The following is a 17175-nucleotide window of genomic DNA, read 5'->3' as shown; positions in this document are numbered from 1 at the left end:
GATCAGGGCATGTCGTCAGACGCGCAATGGAGCGTGCCTCCCGCAAACCTTTTGCGCCCAATCGACACATATGCTCGCGCTCAAGCTGCAAGCTTCAAGTGAATCAAGTGACCACGTGATTGGCCAATTTTTTCACTGTTGCACACCATTCTTACAACCCTCCAACAATTCTGTTACGCCATGCACAAGATGTCACCGGATCCTCTGGGTCAACTACGTCCGCCGATATATCTATCAGCGCTTTCGTATGCTTCTGACCCCTTCACCCTGCCAATTCATTTACTGCTCCCCCACTCTGAACTCCGAATGGACAGCGTCGCCGTTTATCCATCCCCGCACTACATATGTGGGCCAGATCGAGATCAGAAAGCACTGTGGCTTAGAAAGCTAGCATCAGTGGCGTCTTATCATCCTTGGTGCCAGCCATATTTGCTACTTACCTTGGACACGCAGCGAAAGCTAATGTTCGTCACTCCGACTACTATTATCGCGCCATACGATATCAAACAAGGCATACGTTCAGTTTACTTGCACCCTTGATTGGTCTATCACATTATTACCCCCCTCATCTCCCGCTGTCAGCTCTAATATGAAACGAATCGAGCTTAAGCCCTTAATCCCCGTTGTCCTTACGAAGCGTCTGTCACGGGAAGCCCTCCCTTCCTAAAATTTGAGGGTGACCTTCGGACCCTGGCGCTTCGACGGCCAACTCAAACAACCACGCGCTTTCTGACACGATATCTACGCGTGTTGGCAGAGACGATCATTTATCTGCTCATCATGAGCCTTACGATTGCACTGCTTATCACGATCACCTGCTTTTTTGTTCCTGATCTTGCAGGCTGACTACGTTACGACTGTAATCGATGCTTATGCACGGTGAGATCCAACCATTTGCGTCATTGGTGATTTATTATAATATCAGCTTTTAATACAGATCATCGGATAAAGGTCAGTCGCTAGTGATATACCCTCAGGAGGTCGCTTAATTAAGTTTTCAATTCTTTGAAAGGTCGTGGCGAGTTAGAATCGTACCAGGGCTCCGTCAGATGCCTGCGAGGTTTCGACGACCACCCATCTAGCCAAGGATTTCGTCAGCATCGATTTAGCTAGGTTAATAATTGAACCTTACCAGGGGTCCAGAAACCATGCTCTCGTCAAAAGAATTTCGCGCTCGCAACTGTGAAGCGGGAAAATCGTGGACCCACACTTCCCCGGTGGTGCAGACGATGCTGCGTCGGCGTGCATGTCCGCGTGCTTCTCCCGGAATGAGAGGAGCGCAAGATACCTTGCGGTCATCAAGTGTGATAGTACGGCGATGCCGTGCCTTATTACCATTGCCCTTGCGATTCCCAGTCATATTATTATTTTTGTTGCTGTTGACCGTGCTCGCATTGGTCACGGTAGTTGGGAACTGCCACGCAGTATTGAGGTGCCCTGGGCCCGTAGGTGCGGTGGGATGTGTGGTAAACTCGGTAGTCGAATCCTCAACTGAGGCAGGCTCTTCTTCTAGTGGGGCAAGGCCTTGGACGTTAATGGGAAAGTATGCAACCCTGTTATTTGGTGCGTCGGCGGGTTGAGTCGACAGGTGCTTGAAGGGGCAGTTGTTCCAATTGGAGCAAGTCTTTCCTGCGGCGCAAGGCGTGTATTTAAAGTCTAGCGCGAGTCGGTCAATAAGGTAGTGTGCATTGCTTATAAAAAACAGACTTACAACTTGGAACGAGAGCGGCCTCCGGATGGAAGTATTCGCACCCGTTGGAACTGGAACGGCATCTACCCTGGACGAACGCCCAGCAATGTCTAGATTTTTTGCGCTGGGGACTGCCAACCTTCGAACTCACAGACGCGTCTTCGCGAGGTGGAAATGCGAAATCATGGATGCTGAAGTCGACGTTAAATTGTCGATCATGGTGAAGGAAACCGCCATGGACTACTCACAATTTGCATTCCTCTCCCACAGGACACCACCCCCCGTTTCTTGCATAGTGTCTGCAAGGTGCGGTCTTGTGTGCGAGGTTGGCCTCCGTCTTCGTCGATTCTTCCAATGGCTTAGCAGGCAGGGAGACGACTGAGGAGCCATGACATGTGCCCGCCGAGGTGGCACCCAAGTTCCTCACGTCGGGGTTAGATGTGGAAATGGGGAAATATACTGGCCCAAGTGGTGCGTAGGGCACGACGGGTACCGTCGCGCCTGAAGGGACTCCGCGCTCGTAACCGGGAGGGTGGGCGAACCTACACGACTCCCCGTACGAACAGTAGCCATGTAAGTAAATTAAAACGCAATCTGGTCCTGAACACAAAGTTTCAGTCAACGCAGCCTTTAAGAAGCTAGAGAAGAAAGAAAGAAACTGACTTTCAGTTGCTGGATATCCTGCCTGCAGGACGTTGACGCTAGATGCTGTAGAGGTTTGCGGGTATACGGTATGTGAAGGAACGGGCGCGCAACGCGGTATGTTTGAGGAGCGCGAAATGACAGTGGAGGCCATTATATGTTGCTGAGCGAGAGCACAAAGACAGGAATGAGGGGAATTATCGCACGTGGACGACACGCGAGAAGGCAAAAATAGAGATAGCGAGTTGAAGAAGCTCAGAAACCTTTGGGCCTTTATATACTGAGGGCAAAGCGTCAAGCCACAAAAAAAGCCCAAAACAATGGTGGTTCATCCTTGCTTGATCGAGCGTATGTTGGTGGCCCGCTGCCACAAACTTTCTCCATGGTCAAAGGGAACACAATTAATTTATTGCGGCCACCCGTGGCATGCCAACCACCACAAAAAATTCTGGGGGGTCACAAATTAATTCACGACCATATGCAGCGGCTTGGTTGTCTTTGATGCCTTGATAAAAACGGCGACCGAATGTGGAAGCAGATCTTGTCAACCAAATTAAGTAGGGATCGACTGACCGTTCCTGTCTCGGCCCAGCACTTCTATAGCTCTACAAGGCCTCGCTTGCGCAAGATAAAATAACAAACAGATAAAAATGGCCAGCCATGCTCGTCACTAGAGGTTCGCTTTAGGCAAGTAGGATGTTGTAGTACGGGATGGCAATTGGACGGCAACCATGCATGAGTAATCTACGGAAAACACCATGGTTACACAGTCTTGTGGTTGATCCATACAATATTTGGAGGTCCTCAAAACTTAGCTCGAGTCGTTTCTTGTCTGCCAAATCCCGCCAAAAAAATCCGCCGTCTTTTTGACTTCACTCTGCCTTACAGTAGTACTACTATTAAAATCGGGCCCATCCAGCCTTCGGCTCAAGCGCATAATTATCCCCGTCTCACCGTACGGTTGTCTCGAGCCGCCATGTATTTTATGACAATGAAAAAGATTGGCTGCGCGCGGTGAGGACAGCGAGCAACCTATTTATAGCTCAAGTAGAAGGCCTGGAATTATTTTCTATAGCTGTAGTCTTTCTGACTCCGTGATAGTATAAGCAATCGCTTGAATGACGACGGCGTAGTAGAATTGACGTAGCACCGATGTAGCAATATTTCCGCTTTTTCCTATCACCCGAGGGTGCTCCCAACTTCGGGACTCGGAATCGCCAGGGGTAGTGTGCGTCGAGAAATTATCTATTTCGTAGTAAACTATTTATGCCACAGTGAATCGACGATCCATCCGAGTCAGGACTCAGTATTGTAGATGAATAAATTAGCTCCAGAAAGAAAGGAAAGGAAGAAGGTATCGAGGCACAGTGATGTCTGGCACGAGGTAACTTGAAGTAATATGTACTAGGAAGTCATGGCTGTAGAGAGCCCATGGTATTTTGTGTGAGGGTTGCGCCGTTCATAACATCAAAACTAGTAGGCATCATCTGATGAAGACGCTTCCTCGGAGGAAGACCTGACATGTCCTGTCATCCGGAATATTAGTTCGGTATGCATTGGAAATATGCGAAGGCATCCTGGCTACCTCACAAGCATACGGATCTAGAGATGAAACTGTTAGCAGATACGGAGTTCATCAAAAACGCAGATATACCTTGTAAGCTTTGTCCTGCCTGATCCCACGTCCGTGAATGCTTTCTGTTCCTTGCGTCCTTTTTTACCATTTGAGCACACGGGATTAAGTAGTCAAAAATCTATCCTCACCTCCAGATGTACGGTGTCGCTGGTATAGAGACTTTGATCATCCGCTGTTGGCCAATCCATTGGCTTTTGTGTCACTCGGGAGTTCATGAATGGGTCAACCGTTTGGTGTCTAAGATCCTAGAAAATGACGTGGTTGGGTCTGAGAGTAGTATCAAAAATGCAGGGCTTCACCTCTATCGGATACCTCCCCGGACTATGATGGTCATCCCCTGAAACGGAGGATTTTCTTGACGTCGTCCCTGTAATAAGTGTCGGTCACAAAGCATGACGGCCGAAAGAAAGGGTTGTACCGTTAGACATTTGACTTCTGGCGAGCAAAACTGTCACTGTGATGGGCGATTAATGAGCGACCGGCGATATTTGTGAGAGCTCACTGATGTCATCGCGACGTTTTTCGGCTGCCCCCACCGCCTTCCTTGCCTGTCTTTCGATGTCGAGGCAAGACGTGTATCTCATGAAAGCGTCCTGTGTGTCTTTTTGGGCTCTTAGAAGGGACATGCGGGAAGCTTGAAGAGTCTGTTCTATAGGTGTGTCAGTAATGGTCTTGCGAACTTGTAAAAATAATCAAACTCGATGAACTAGCTTCAGCGGCTAGAGCTTCTGGGCTGAATAATGATGGAGAGTCGGACATTCGAGAAAGGTGAGAGTCGTCCGAGATAAGGTCAGAGTTAACTGCATGATTGTCAGGTTTGTATTTTTAATTGACGACTTTCGGACGGACCCATACCCCGATGATTTTGATCGACGAAGCCTTGATCGGGAGGCTCAGGTGAGAAGGACTCCTGTTCACGCTGAGTGTAGATAAATTGTCCGTTTTCTGAATTTCGTAAGCGAGGATTGTGTGGAATGCCAGCTGCCTGACGCTCAATAAATTTTCGAAGGAATGTGAGCTCGATATCGTCGGGCATGGCGTATGGTGGTCCCTGGATATCCCCTTTCTGCATGAGGAGCTCGAGATGCGCCATAGTCTTGTCCTTCAACTGCTGAAGCCACTCATGTAATTCCATATGGTCCTGATCTGCGCGAGCGTCGTAATCCTGTCGTCTGCGGGCCTTCCTCCAAAACGTTTTCGTCAACTTGAGTGCGCGGTTAACCTCGTTGTCAAGCGTACGATACCAATCGCTCGCCAGACGGTTTAATCGTACCGCCAATACCCCAGGTTGTACTCGAAGTTGCAAGATGCATCGACCCTCTCTGTCTGCTGGGCCAAGGACGCCCTTCTGACCCTGATTGCCTCGAGTGGCTCCACGAGAAACATTGCCTAGTTCTGGCCATGGTAGGTCGTCAGGAGTAGACATGTCGGAATGGGGAGGGGAAGGTAGCGTCTTCGAGGACAAGCAGCAATTATAGATGGTGGCAAGACTACAAACAAGAGCAAGGTCATTAAATGGTTCTTCACTTCGGCATTGAGGGGTGGGTTTAGATTCGCGGAGCCAATCTCTGAATCTCGCTTAATGGTGGATCGATTCGTCGATTCAAGATTGATCTTGATTCTTGGGCATTTAGACATCCGCATGTTGAGAGCCCTGGTAACGCCTAAGCAGGCTTCATCCCCAAGAAGAAAGAGTAACCCGGCTAAAATCACCAAAATTTCTCGGTTTCTCACACGCATGTGCCGCTTAGATGTGCAGTCAACACAACCCCGAATCCCGACCTTTCTCATTGTCATCAGGTCGGCGACACAACCTCAATGCGAATTCCTATATTAAAATAGTTGAAGTCAAAGAATTACAGGTTCCAAATGAGGATCAACAGGTGTGATATCTGTGCACAAATTGTCAAAACTCAATCAAACTTCGATCGACACATGTAGAAACAAAGGAGCAAAAAAGAGCAGCCAGTCACCGCCAATTACGTCAGGAAACCTCACCTTGGAACCTAGGTACTAAGGTAGGATCAAGCAGGGAAAGTCACTCCTTGAGCCAAAGGGGCTTCGTCTGATAAGTTGACTGGAGAACCTAGCATCAGCCAATTATTTGGCACTTTATATTATAGGTACGCACTGGTGCAAGCGCTCCAGCGCACATATTGCTTCCAAGCATCGCCGCCTGATTCGCGACCCCTGAAATATTGAATCGTTGATGGGACAAAATCTAGGGGATCAAAGACTGAGATACATACCAGCCGGTGCTCTGAAAAAACATAATTGGTGTGATTAGCCAGTACCACGAAGATGTCAAGGACACTGACCTTATTACCTCCGAAGGCAGCCCCAATCTCGGCGCCACTGGTCCCCACGTTTACCTACGAAAACGATCAGGTGAAAAGTAACGGACACATAAAGATACCCGACCCACATTAACAATACCTGTATCGGATCCGCTTGGTCCAATCCAGCGACCAAGATTTCTGATATCTCGCGTCCACAGGCTGCTGGATAATCCCTAGAGACTCGAAAGATAACTATGAATTTGAAGGAAACATAAAGATGAAATCATAGTACCTGAGGAACTCCATTATTCCACTCGATAGCCTGTTCCAAGTCGTCAAAGATTGCGGCGTTAAGAATCGGGGCGAAGGTCTCCGTTTTCCAGATGAAATCCTTTGGGTTGACCGATTTAGGGATAGCGATTGTGGGCTCGACAAAGTTGCCAGCACTCAAGCTCGCGTGACCGTATCGCTTTCCACCGGTCAATATATCAGCGTCAATGGCCTGGAGGTGTTGGATTGTTTTGTCGTAGATATCACACGCCGCTTTTGTGTGGAGAGGGCCCAAAAGGGTGCTGTCAATCAAAGGGTCACCGGGTGCCACCGTACGGTACATCTTTTGCAGACGGTCCAAAAATTCATCTGCAATGTTCCTGTGAAGGTATAGCCTTCTTGTGGATGTGCAGCGCTGCCCCGCGGTACCGACAGCACCGAAAAAGACAGCAGGAACGGCGAGCGACAAGTCAGCATCAGGCATCACGATTGATGCTGGGAAAAGTGACAGCGGGTTAGTGTCAACGGTCAACAATGTCTTGTAAGAATAGTATCTGACCATTATTTCCACCTAGTTCCAAGATAGACCTTCCAAATCGAGCTGCGACGTTCTTGCCCACAATTCGTCCTACATGTTCACTCCCAGTGAAGGACACTATCGTTGGAGTTGGTAAGACATCCTAAAGGTCTTTCGCAATTTTTACCTAGAGGCACGTCTTGACTTTCGACGATGGCTTCACCGGCCTCCTTTCCTCCAGTGACTAAGCTGGCGACAGCACCTGGCACACCATTTTTCTCGAGAACACGAGAGACTATAGTCGTCACGGCGATCGAGCACAACGGTGTTGTTGGGGAAGGCTTCCATATTGTCGCGTTTCCAGCGGCCAGCGAGAGAGCAAGGTTCCTATTATTGTATGTCATGAGTTCTACACTGTCAGGAATAAGGAGGTTGAGTGGACGTACCAACCATAAACCGCGACGGGGAAATTGAATGCGGACAAAACAGCGACCACCCCGAGTGGGTTTGGTACTGCTTCGCCATGAACGGAGATAAGCCAAAGATCCTACTATTCCGCACCTTCGAGAATAGAGTGCCCTGGGCGTTCTGATGCGACCACACGTCCATTCATCATCCTAGACAAACCGACTGCGTAGTCGCACTACCAGCTTTCTATCACTCATGACTTCTGTCACACGTACAGCCTTGACTCACAATGTCGACGAACTCTTGGACTTCCCCGACTCCCTCTGTCCTAATTTTCCCCATTTCCAAGGAAACAAGGGCACCAAGTTCATCTCGCTGCAGAAGAACAGGTCAAACGCTGAATAATTTCTCGTAGACAATCTGCAAACCCACCTTGGAGGCAAGTGCTTCTCTAATCTGCCGCAGGATTTCTCCACGACGAGGCGCAGGCACATCTGGATTCCTGTGAGATTAAAGAATAAACAATAAAACGAAGCCCGGACTTACTGCGGAAATGGATGTATGCCTCGCGTGTACGTTCCAATGCGGCGTGAAGTTCCTCTGGAGTCGCCGTCTTCACCCTTGCTAGGACCTCTCCAGTTGTAGGGCAAGTGGACGATACGAGGTCTCCCGAGCCGCGCCATTCTCCATCGTAAACGCCCGAAATCTCATGAGTAGTTGAGATATCTAGAGATGCTAGGACATTTGATGCTCTGCTTGACAAGGTTCGCGACATCCGCCCCCCAGGAATAAGGCGTCTAACATGAAGCATTGTGTCCTTGCTGAAATGCTTTTCTTAGAAAACAAAAATTCGTGTTTCCGGTCGTCGTGGAAGGAACACGGATCTTGAAACCTGCCATCATCGTCGTCGCAAACCTGGTCTGTGCGTGTTCGTGCATGATCCGTCCTTGAGGTCACGTGTATCAAGCCATTTTCAAAATATCTGAGATCTCCGCCGAGCGACTAACTTAAAGTTCACCCTGTGCAAGACGGTGATGCACAAGAGCAGGTAAAATTCATCACAATCTTCACTTATTATGTCGGACTACACCCAGGGAATTTTTCAAGCTTCTTTGCAATCATCTGGCCATGCGCCGGCTGTCATCATTCGATGGTGGGTTTTCTGGTTTCTGGTAGGTTGGCCCGCCGGGGACCATTCGCCTATAAGAACGGGTGACGAGACGTAAGTTAATCCGTCTCGGACATTAACCCACCCTGTCATGCGCCAATTCGCCATAGAGCCCTCATTTGCGATCGGGAAAGCTCGTTCTTGAAATTCCTTCAGGTGGAAGCACCTGGGCAAATCGCCGTCAATACTTACTGGAGGCCATGTGGGACGAGGCTGTCGGGAACGTCACAACCTTTTTGGTGTCATAATCTCCACCCTAGATTTCAGAACGCGATTTGAAGCAATTTAGGAAACCACGCACTCGCTCTATTTACATCTCCCAGGAATGCAAGAGGGATCCAGCGCTCTAAAAAGTTTCTTTTGCTAGGTATATCGCCACTGCCATACTCAAGCCATACTTGAATGAACTCTTGTTCGTCAACACACTCACCTGATAAATCCTTAGCATAGGGTATCTCCGGTGCAAAGACGATTCACTGTCTGCCAAAAAAAAAAAGTAGAGCCTCGGTACGACTATTAGAGCTCGTCGAAAAATGCATTCTCGACGTCTATCTCATTCCTGCCCTTTGGCTTGTCTACATCTAATGGCTTTTGCTCTATTTTTCGTTTTCGCTGCTTGGCTTGTGGCGTTTCTCCGTCCGATGCCTCCGAGTCTTCGCTTGATTCGCCCGAACTCGAAGAGCCAGATCCGTCAACTTCAGGGTGTCCTGCATCGTTTCCCAACACATCCATCTCCTCATCTTCGTCGCTCTGTTCATTTTCATTGGTGACTCCCAGCGCACCCTTCAGCTCCTTGTCCTCACTCTGATCCAAGAAAAAGCCTTCCAGGTCTGTCATCCTCAACAGATCTTCATGGCCCACACTCCCGACCCACCACTTGCTGGACCTTGATTGATTTTCGTTGAGAACTTCCATCTGATCAATATCCATCTCCTGTCCGACTCTGTTCTGTGTCCCATCTTTCTTTCCGGCGCTGTCCTCTTCATACCCGGAAGTCAATTGACTTCCGACGCCACCTCCAACTGCGATTCTTTCAATTGGCCATTCTCCATGATCGGCTACCACACCCAACAGTTTCGTGGGCAAAATCTGGACAGCTCGGACATAACCGTCCGAAGACCCAGTGAGCACTGTGCTCGTAGGATCTACGTTCGGTAGTCCGGGAGGCAGGTTACAGAGCGCGTCTATTGATAGTGGATGTCTGTGACGTGACATGAAAAACTCTCCTTTAGCCGAAGACAGAAAATTGACATCGCGAGAACGCCGCACCCAGGTACACGATCGACACAATCTCCCCACCCTTTGCTGCGGTTAAAGATGGATAGAATACCAAGTTGTGTTCCGACAACTATTTTTGAATGCCTAAAATTGATAATGAGCAGTGAGAATGTTACCCGGAAAGCCGCGAGGAAAAAATTTGCTCAAAGCAACAAGTTTCAGAACTGATGAGTAACAAGAAGTTTTTGAGACCATATGGGAGGCCAACGTTTCCACGCGATCGCGCCCAAATGTGAGAGCAAGTGCCACGTACCCCTTGATAGCAACAATGGAGAGCAATTCATCATCCTGGTCTTCCGATTGGGCAAAAGGCTCTGGCTTCTTGGATCGTACGTCCATCACGGATAGCGTTCCATCCCCACTGCTTAAATCAGTATCAAAGTTCGCATGTTATCTTCATCTCACGTACCTCGTCGCGACCAGCTGCTTTTTATCGTCCAGCCACAAAAAATCGGTGATATAGTCGAAATGTTGGGTATATTCTCGGACGCACTCCTGCTGCCTGGGATCCCATAGCTATGGCATCAACATCAACCAGATCAATGCAATCTCCAATAGACTAACGTTCCTCACACCTTTATGACACCGTCGTCATCACCCGTCGATATGAGCCATGGCATCAAATACTTGACGCGGTTGATTGTGGAACTTGGAAGTGCCTGGTGGGTCAGAATATAGCAGATAAGCGCTTCAGGCTCACTCGTGCGCTCCTGGTCGAGTACTGATTTGAGCTGTGGCCGTATCAATGACACTGCAACGGATGATGAGCCCAGAAATAAAATTCTATCCAAAGTAGGACGTACTTCAACGCCTTTGCCTTCCCCACAGCGTAAAGATGCGTTCCATCGTGCTTAATCGACAAACCACGACACGACCGTTTTGAAGGCCGTACTGAGAATGCCGCCTGCTCCTTTCCTTGCTCGTTGTAAGCGAAAGCCTTGACATGTCCGTTCAGAAGACCGGTGTAGACCGTCGCGAATGTCGGGTGAAAGACAACATCAAAAATCTGTGAGCCGACGTCAATCTCTGGCATAGCGGCAGTGGGCAGATCGTGAAAGTCCCAATGCGGAAGCAACGATCGTGTTGTGATGTATTTGTTTGCTTCTTGAACTTTGCTTGCGCCTACAATGGCTCTCGACCCGCTCTTGAGTTTACACATCGTTCAAGACGCGCATGGAGAACACCCGAGCTTCCTTGGTTGCCCATCGGTGAACCTTAATTTTTATGAACGAAGTAGTCCCACTCAGTACCTGACACCGTTTCGATCGTTGGTGAGAATGGTTTAATTGTCCTAGCTTGTACAGTCTACATGTTTTCAACAGGAAGCAGCGAAATCTCAAAGACGCAAATCCTGTATCTACATACAGCCTACTCGCAAATAACAAAAAAGCTAGAAGGTCAGCGCGTATTTGAAAGGAAGAAAAAGGTGTGATAAAATTTAACGTGCTTTTGGTCAACTGGTGCGCACAGCAACGCGGTCTAAGCCCGGGGCCCACGACAAGGGAGCACGAGGAGGTCGGCAAATAAACCAGACCACCACCCCCGGGAAGAACTCACCTTGAACGCTCTCTCCCGCGTATGGATCATATGGCTCCATATCTTCGTCGGCCGGGGGTGCTTCAATATCAAACTCTGATACCTCCACATCTTCATCGGCCCACTCAGCTCTCTTTTACGTTTCCTTTTTCCATTCTTCATCGGCCAATTTTTTTAGTCTTCGTCGACTCAAAGGCCGCCCCCTTGAAGTGGTATTTTCGTCGACTCATAGGCCGCCCCCTTGAAGTGGTATCTTCGTCGACTCTTGAAGTCGACTCATCATCAAGGCTGCCGGGCACTTCTTTATGGCCGCTGGAATCCTGTGAGCTCTTACTACGCACAACTTCCAATGAACGCGCGGTGCTACATAGCCAAATGGTTTCGAGAACGAAGAGCGGAGGCTCAAGGCCAGAGCACCCAACGAAAAAGACCCCTGAAGTGACGACCAGTAACGCCATACGCGCCCAGTTGGTGTGGTATGGCTTCTGCAGGACCCAGGGCTTCATCATTGGTTCTTGTGGGACTTTTCATTCGGCCGTTGGTTCTTGTGGGTTCTTCATCGTTGGCTCTTGTAGCGGCAACGGACTTGTTTTCGTCATGGATCTTGTGGCGAGAACGGAATTTCTGAAACTCAATGTCAGCACGGCGCGCATCGTCAGTGAGTGGCAAAGGGGATCTTCGATGAAGCGCGATGGTGGAGTGCCGGCGAGTCGACGATGATCCGCCGAAGGCAATGGCGTCAATGGGCGATGGCAATGACCGCACTCCATAGGGCGGGCATAATATACAGCATGGGAGCGATGATAGCGGTCAGCCACTCACTAAGTAGGATCCTCGCCGATGGCACTTGACCGCCATCGGTGTCCAAAAGAGGTGGGAGCTCTGGTAAACCGCCAGTTCGGATTGAAGGAGAAGACAAGAGGGGTGAGATGGTAGTAAGAAGACAAGAGACATGAAGGCGGGTTTGGGGGCTTTTATACAGCATAGTGGGTGGCCTGGCTCGTGATCCATAAGTCTATTTTTGGACGACAATGCGGACCACGTGATCGTGATTTTGCATCTGGACTCGGACTCAGCGTCGAACGGAAGTTTACGCCTCTTGGCCACCAGGAGCCACATCACCCCTTACTTTTTTTCAAGTCCATTGTCAAGTGTCAGTAGTTATGGATTTCTAACTCGAAGTTCTCCCGCAATTAAGAAAATCCGACCGTCTGAGGACTCAAATTTATAATGTAAGATGCACGAGTTTATCTTTCCTACCCAGTTATACACGACCTATTCAGGAATAGGGTGTTGTCGAGAATTGTGTTTCCAACTCAGGCATTTTGCGTTGCTGCAAGAATTACCTAAACTGATGACATCCTCAATATCCAAACTATGATAGAAAAAATGAACAAGCAGCGCTCTCGGGCCATTTATCAACGGTTGCGCTCAAAACCACATGTCAGCTGACTGGCAAAGTCGCCCCATGATCGGGCAATTGGCTCTTGTTGTGAAATTGAAGACTGACGAGGCTTCCTTAGCGCAAAATTCTTGTCGGCCAGGACCTTGATAAGCGAGCGGTCGTCTCTTTTCTCATATTTCGTTGTTCCGTCTGTAGGGTGCTCACGGCGAACTGTGGAGTGGGCGACAGCAGGTGTGCGATGGGCTAGACGCCAATCAGCGGCATTTATTCCGTCCAACCAGCTCGGAATGGTAGATGCGCTGTAAGAATTTCCTCGTCGACGTTTGCGAGGCTCCGGATCCTGGACAAGCTGATCTTCGTCGCGTGGGCGTTTGCTCGGTAAAGCAGCAAGACTTGTCGCCACTGGAGGTCGAGAAAAGTGAAGGTCGTACGCGTCTACCGCTGCGGATACCAGAGGCGCGAATAACTCTGCGATCCAGCCGTTCGCTGCGTCGAATCCCTCCGTCTCACTGAACGCACCAACATAGATCTCGAACGCGTTCCCTGCCTCCTTGCATTTTGTTTGTGGATGACCATGAGATATACCCGCGTTTGCTAAAATGTGCTGAAATGTTTGATTAGAGACTAGTGGTGGTCGTATTGCCTAGATGGGCATTCTTGATGAGGCTGACGGCTGAGAAGGAAAAAATATCACTTACAGAGTACACTTGTAAAGACCGGTCTGGGAGTAGGTTTTGAAGAAGGTTGGTGATGGAAAGAGACATCACGGCGTCCCCAAGAGTTTCGAGGCAGTTTCTTCTCTGCATGTCAGCGGAGATTAGATCCCAGTCAAGATGGTGTAACGCTGGAAAGAAAGCGATAAAGCTGGATTCTCTGGTGCGCTGAGAAATACCGTCCTGGATATAGTAGAACATGGCGGGGTGGGTATAATTTGTTGGATAGTTGTGGTTTACGCAGGAAGATGATATCGGTGGTTGACAGTAAGAGCGATATGTTCGGCCTTTGCCGGGCGCTCGAAAGCTGTTAAACTGGCTGATCTAAAAATATCGATGGTATTGTGCACTTACATACTTTCATCCCATTCCATGAAATCGTCTGGCTGATCAATTTCATCTGTTGACGATGAGGTCAACTCGTATCCAGCAGTGGCTGTCCGATGCCCCTCGTTAACACATCCGACTCTGGGAACATGTCGATCTTTATAAGCTTCACACACCTTTCGCTACTATAGCTTTCGCTTTCCCCTCGACGTCGCCCTTTCGTCCCCCTTTTCAATATACAGATTTTTATATCTTGTATACTACATAAACCATTCAATGTGTTTCCGTAATCAACGGCAAGGCTCGGTTGTCAACGATAACGCACCATCTTGAAATGGCCATCGTCGGCGTGCGTCCTCCCGCTCATTTTCAGGAAGCGCCCCAACAAATCGTTCCCTCACAATTGCATTACGTTGAATCACCGCCTCTAGCTTGTCATTGTCAACCACCCCATCTGGTTGCACACCAATCTCCGACACGAGTTGTTCAATTTCTTGGTCGCGCCACCAGATGGAAAGCAGCCGTTCGTTTTCGCTACGGTCTTCAGCTGTAAACGAAATGGGACATGGAATAGTTGGATCGATCGAGGAGTCCCAAGAGTCGCAGATCATAATCAGACAGTTTTCAAAGAATGCTAATCCCTCGTCCCATGTCCTCGAAGCCCAGTACTAGAGCGGCCAGCTACAGAGCAAAAGACGCTCTTCATTTGTCCTCTGTTTGTGCAAAGCTGGGTTGAACCTCTCAGTGAGCAATGTTTAGCCTTGATAACGTTTGGCAGCTTTCAGCTCGTCTTCCGCCTTTTGCTTCTCTATGGCGTCCAGTTCATCAAAAATTTCCGGAAGGACTGGATCCGGAGTAGCTTTACCAGGTGGTGACGTCTGAGGGACATATTTGCCACCGGGATATCCCATGAAGTCGGGAACAGAACCAACGACCAACAACGGGTCTATGCAAGCTTCCTGCCAGTCAATAACACCCGCAACGTTGCCCAGGTCGGGCCCGGAGATCAAAATATTCGAGAGATGCAAGTCTGGATGCCACAGGCGGAAAGTACACAAATCGGCGCGTGGAACGAGGGCGTCCACGACAAGGGCGTATTTCTCGAGAAGATGAATGTGTGTTTGTGGATCGTTTTCTCTGTCTGAGCGAAACAAGGGGCTGTCCTTGGGATGCGGCTTCGCATGAGATCGAAGCCACTGAATCTCGCAATCGATGATTGCTCGGGTATAATCCGGTAAACTATCCCCTGTGACGAATGGTTAGTTGCTATCTTGTCGAAAGTAGTGACAGATGTACAGGGACCTCTATCGGTCTGCATATTTGTGCGCTCCCCGCGCCAGAACCGCCTGTCGACGCTGGGACCAATGCAGATACCATCATGGTTGACATTCGTTCCATTCTTGTCTATCAGCCGCATGGAAGTTTTTTTAGTTCCTGGAGGCAAGTCTCTTTCGAAGTAGAGGCTTCCCAAGTCGCTGAGCTCCGCATCGGTCAGTCGTTTCTCCATTTTGACCAGGTCTGACGTGAACTGGATCCAGGGTTTCTTGTCGAGTTTGGCCAAGTGGTCGTACAGTTGAACGCCTTGTACTTTTTCCATAATGATAAACTCGGACTTTACTGGAGTGTTCTCCGCTTTAGAACACCAAGAAATAACCCGAGGAACGGGTATTCGTAGCATCTCGCGAGCATAACACCGTATTGTTGCGACCTCACTGGCTGTTGTGTAGTGTGGGGGGCCAGCAATTGGGAACGGAATCTTGGCGATGAGTTGAGAGCCATCATCAAGTTCCAGCTCAAAAATGCGATTTGACGTCCCTCAAATAAGTTCAGAAGAGGAGGCTCCAATTGAAGCTCGGCTAACTTTCGAAAACCCACACATGCTGATGCGTTTGAAGCCTTCACCGCCTCTGCAATCAGGGCTTGCACGTTGAATACGACATGCCTTTGTTTGAGTTCTTCACAAGACTTTCATGAGTACCCACGGAGGTTCAAGGTCGGCATCACTTACGAGCACTCGCGTTGAACAACCACGTATTGGTAGTATGTCGGAAGAAATCCTGGTCTATTGAGGGGGTAAATTTCAAGTAAATACAATTGGTACAGAACGCACTAGCCGTAGGCAGCCTTACACTTCGTTTTTTTGTCAATAGCTTGAGAATGGAAGAGAGCATCACACACGATGATACCAAGCTCAAAGGCGTTTTAGCTGACCGTCGGACTTCAAATTTCAAAACCACAACTCATTCACTTACCATGAAGATTGTTGACTCGAGTGGGGAACTTGAACTCGCACTTGGTCAACTGCGGGCGCTTCGTTCGTCTATTATTGATGTGCCAGAATCTGACGTCGCGCCAACCGACACATTTGCGGATCCCTGAGTTAACAACAACCCGGCCTGCTGGTACTACGGCTGTTACTTTCTTTTCCTTTGCAATTTCTAGTCGCTCTCGTTCTCCGCCGCAACTAAAAAGGCTTTGGAAAGGGTGTGCTCTTCCTCCGTCCTGAAGCCGAACTTCGGCAAGCAATCGACGACTGTCGGACTCTCGGTTCTAACTAACAGTGGTCTAACCAGGCCATGTACAAACATCTCTCCTTCCTCTTCAACTTCAACCCCGAAACCTCTTTTTATGGGTTCGTTAACACCTTTTTGTTCCGATTGTCTACCATGGCTCCTTCTCAAAAGGTCGTCATTATGATGTGGAGAACCAGATATCTGCCTTCCGTCCAACGCTGTCACGTATGGACATTGTCCCAGGGATCATTGACTACACAATTGTTGTCGCGGCATCGAAAGTCGCAGGTGTGAGTTTATCTTGACGTAGCAGATATGTACATGTATGTTTAACTCACTTTTTATGCGTAGGAAATCCCATATACGTGGGGCTCTCACAACTGGCATCAAGTGGTACTTCATCGTGGTCCATCTTAACGCCGACGATGATGGTGGGACATACTGGGTCACAGAGCCGATCGAGTGGAGGTGGAAGACTAAGCAAGGTGGAAGACTAAGCAAGATCCAGCTTCTCAGGAACGCATTATTGAGGAGACCTCTGATGAGTCCAATCCTGCCCTCGATCCTTTCGTCATGGGTAAGCATTGACTGTTCCATTTTGGATGAAGGAGGCTAATGTACATTGTCATTAGGTTACAGACACCTTTACGGAGTTTGGGGGTGACCAATGGTTCAACCGAAGACTGTGATGATGCAGTAGGCTACGAGTTTTGAGGTTCGATGTGATTTCCGGTATGTACCAGCCATACTCTTTCAAATTTTTTCTTACGCAAGCCTAGTATGTCAAGTCTTC

General features: G+C 48.9%; 9 protein-coding genes across 9 annotated transcripts; 2 read left to right on the top strand and 7 right to left on the bottom strand.

The window, feature by feature from the left end:
* Positions 1–189: 189 nt before the first annotated feature.
* On the top strand, positions 190–1070 carry LACBIDRAFT_316987 (uncharacterized protein; the record flags this gene model as incomplete). Its single annotated transcript, XM_001878925.1, has 3 exons — positions 190–511; positions 611–890; positions 1013–1070. The coding sequence occupies 2 exons, from the start codon at positions 190–192 to the stop codon at positions 844–846; spliced, it is 558 nt and encodes a 185-aa protein (XP_001878960.1). The 3' UTR covers positions 847–890; positions 1013–1070.
* LACBIDRAFT_316986 (uncharacterized protein) lies at positions 1046–2664 on the bottom strand (the record flags this gene model as incomplete). The annotated part of the gene is made up of 6 exons (XM_001878684.1): positions 1046–1078; positions 1133–1656; positions 1712–1881; positions 1939–2290; positions 2354–2495; positions 2539–2664. 6 exons carry the CDS (start codon positions 2662–2664, stop codon positions 1046–1048), a joined length of 1347 nt encoding a protein of 448 aa, XP_001878719.1.
* A 1151-nt stretch (positions 2665–3815) lies between these two features.
* Positions 3816–5394, bottom strand: LACBIDRAFT_316985 (uncharacterized protein; the record flags this gene model as incomplete). Its single annotated transcript, XM_001878683.1, has 8 exons — positions 3816–3934; positions 3987–4044; positions 4097–4213; positions 4268–4335; positions 4387–4422; positions 4471–4617; positions 4667–4768; positions 4818–5394. The coding sequence occupies 8 exons, from the start codon at positions 5392–5394 to the stop codon at positions 3816–3818; spliced, it is 1224 nt and encodes a 407-aa protein (XP_001878718.1).
* Positions 5395–5992: 598 nt separating this feature from the next.
* On the bottom strand, positions 5993–8217 carry LACBIDRAFT_248281 (NAD-aldehyde dehydrogenase; the record flags this gene model as incomplete). Its single annotated transcript, XM_001878682.1, has 13 exons — positions 5993–6045; positions 6100–6158; positions 6218–6228; positions 6287–6340; positions 6394–6480; positions 6540–7012; positions 7077–7172; positions 7222–7421; positions 7481–7547; positions 7596–7677; positions 7731–7813; positions 7871–7936; positions 7989–8217. 13 exons carry the CDS (start codon positions 8215–8217, stop codon positions 5993–5995), a joined length of 1560 nt encoding a protein of 519 aa, XP_001878717.1.
* A 909-nt stretch (positions 8218–9126) lies between these two features.
* LACBIDRAFT_189769 (uncharacterized protein) lies at positions 9127–10921 on the bottom strand (the record flags this gene model as incomplete). The annotated part of the gene is given in 8 exon segments (XM_001878681.1): positions 9127–9486; positions 9622–9811; positions 9880–9972; positions 10142–10249; positions 10298–10404; positions 10464–10536; positions 10589–10671; positions 10688–10921. 8 exon segments carry the CDS (start codon positions 10919–10921, stop codon positions 9127–9129), a joined length of 1248 nt encoding a protein of 415 aa, XP_001878716.1.
* A 905-nt stretch (positions 10922–11826) lies between these two features.
* Positions 11827–12409, bottom strand: LACBIDRAFT_325183 (uncharacterized protein; the record flags this gene model as incomplete). Its single annotated transcript, XM_001878680.1, has 2 exons — positions 11827–12188; positions 12247–12409. 2 exons carry the CDS (start codon positions 12407–12409, stop codon positions 11827–11829), a joined length of 525 nt encoding a protein of 174 aa, XP_001878715.1.
* A 433-nt stretch (positions 12410–12842) lies between these two features.
* On the bottom strand, positions 12843–13743 carry LACBIDRAFT_316982 (uncharacterized protein; the record flags this gene model as incomplete). The annotated part of the gene is made up of 2 exons (XM_001878679.1): positions 12843–13472; positions 13528–13743. 2 exons carry the CDS (start codon positions 13741–13743, stop codon positions 12843–12845), a joined length of 846 nt encoding a protein of 281 aa, XP_001878714.1.
* Positions 13744–14624: 881 nt separating this feature from the next.
* LACBIDRAFT_316981 (uncharacterized protein) lies at positions 14625–16040 on the bottom strand (the record flags this gene model as incomplete). Its single annotated transcript, XM_001878678.1, has 4 exons — positions 14625–15115; positions 15166–15684; positions 15878–15931; positions 15980–16040. The coding sequence occupies 4 exons, from the start codon at positions 16038–16040 to the stop codon at positions 14625–14627; spliced, it is 1125 nt and encodes a 374-aa protein (XP_001878713.1).
* A 405-nt stretch (positions 16041–16445) lies between these two features.
* LACBIDRAFT_316980 (uncharacterized protein) lies at positions 16446–17071 on the top strand (the record flags this gene model as incomplete). Its single annotated transcript, XM_001878924.1, has 3 exons — positions 16446–16672; positions 16734–16959; positions 17015–17071. 3 exons carry the CDS (start codon positions 16446–16448, stop codon positions 17069–17071), a joined length of 510 nt encoding a protein of 169 aa, XP_001878959.1.
* Between the last annotated feature and the right edge of the window lie 104 nt (positions 17072–17175).

This window comes from Laccaria bicolor, genomic scaffold (assembly GCF_000143565.1).
Source record: "Laccaria bicolor S238N-H82 LACBIscaffold_7 genomic scaffold, whole genome shotgun sequence".
In the NCBI taxonomy this organism is placed as follows: domain Eukaryota; kingdom Fungi; phylum Basidiomycota; class Agaricomycetes; order Agaricales; family Hydnangiaceae; genus Laccaria; species Laccaria bicolor.
The sequence above is the reverse complement of the archived record's forward strand: the minus strand, read 5'-3'. Positions and strand labels throughout refer to the sequence as shown.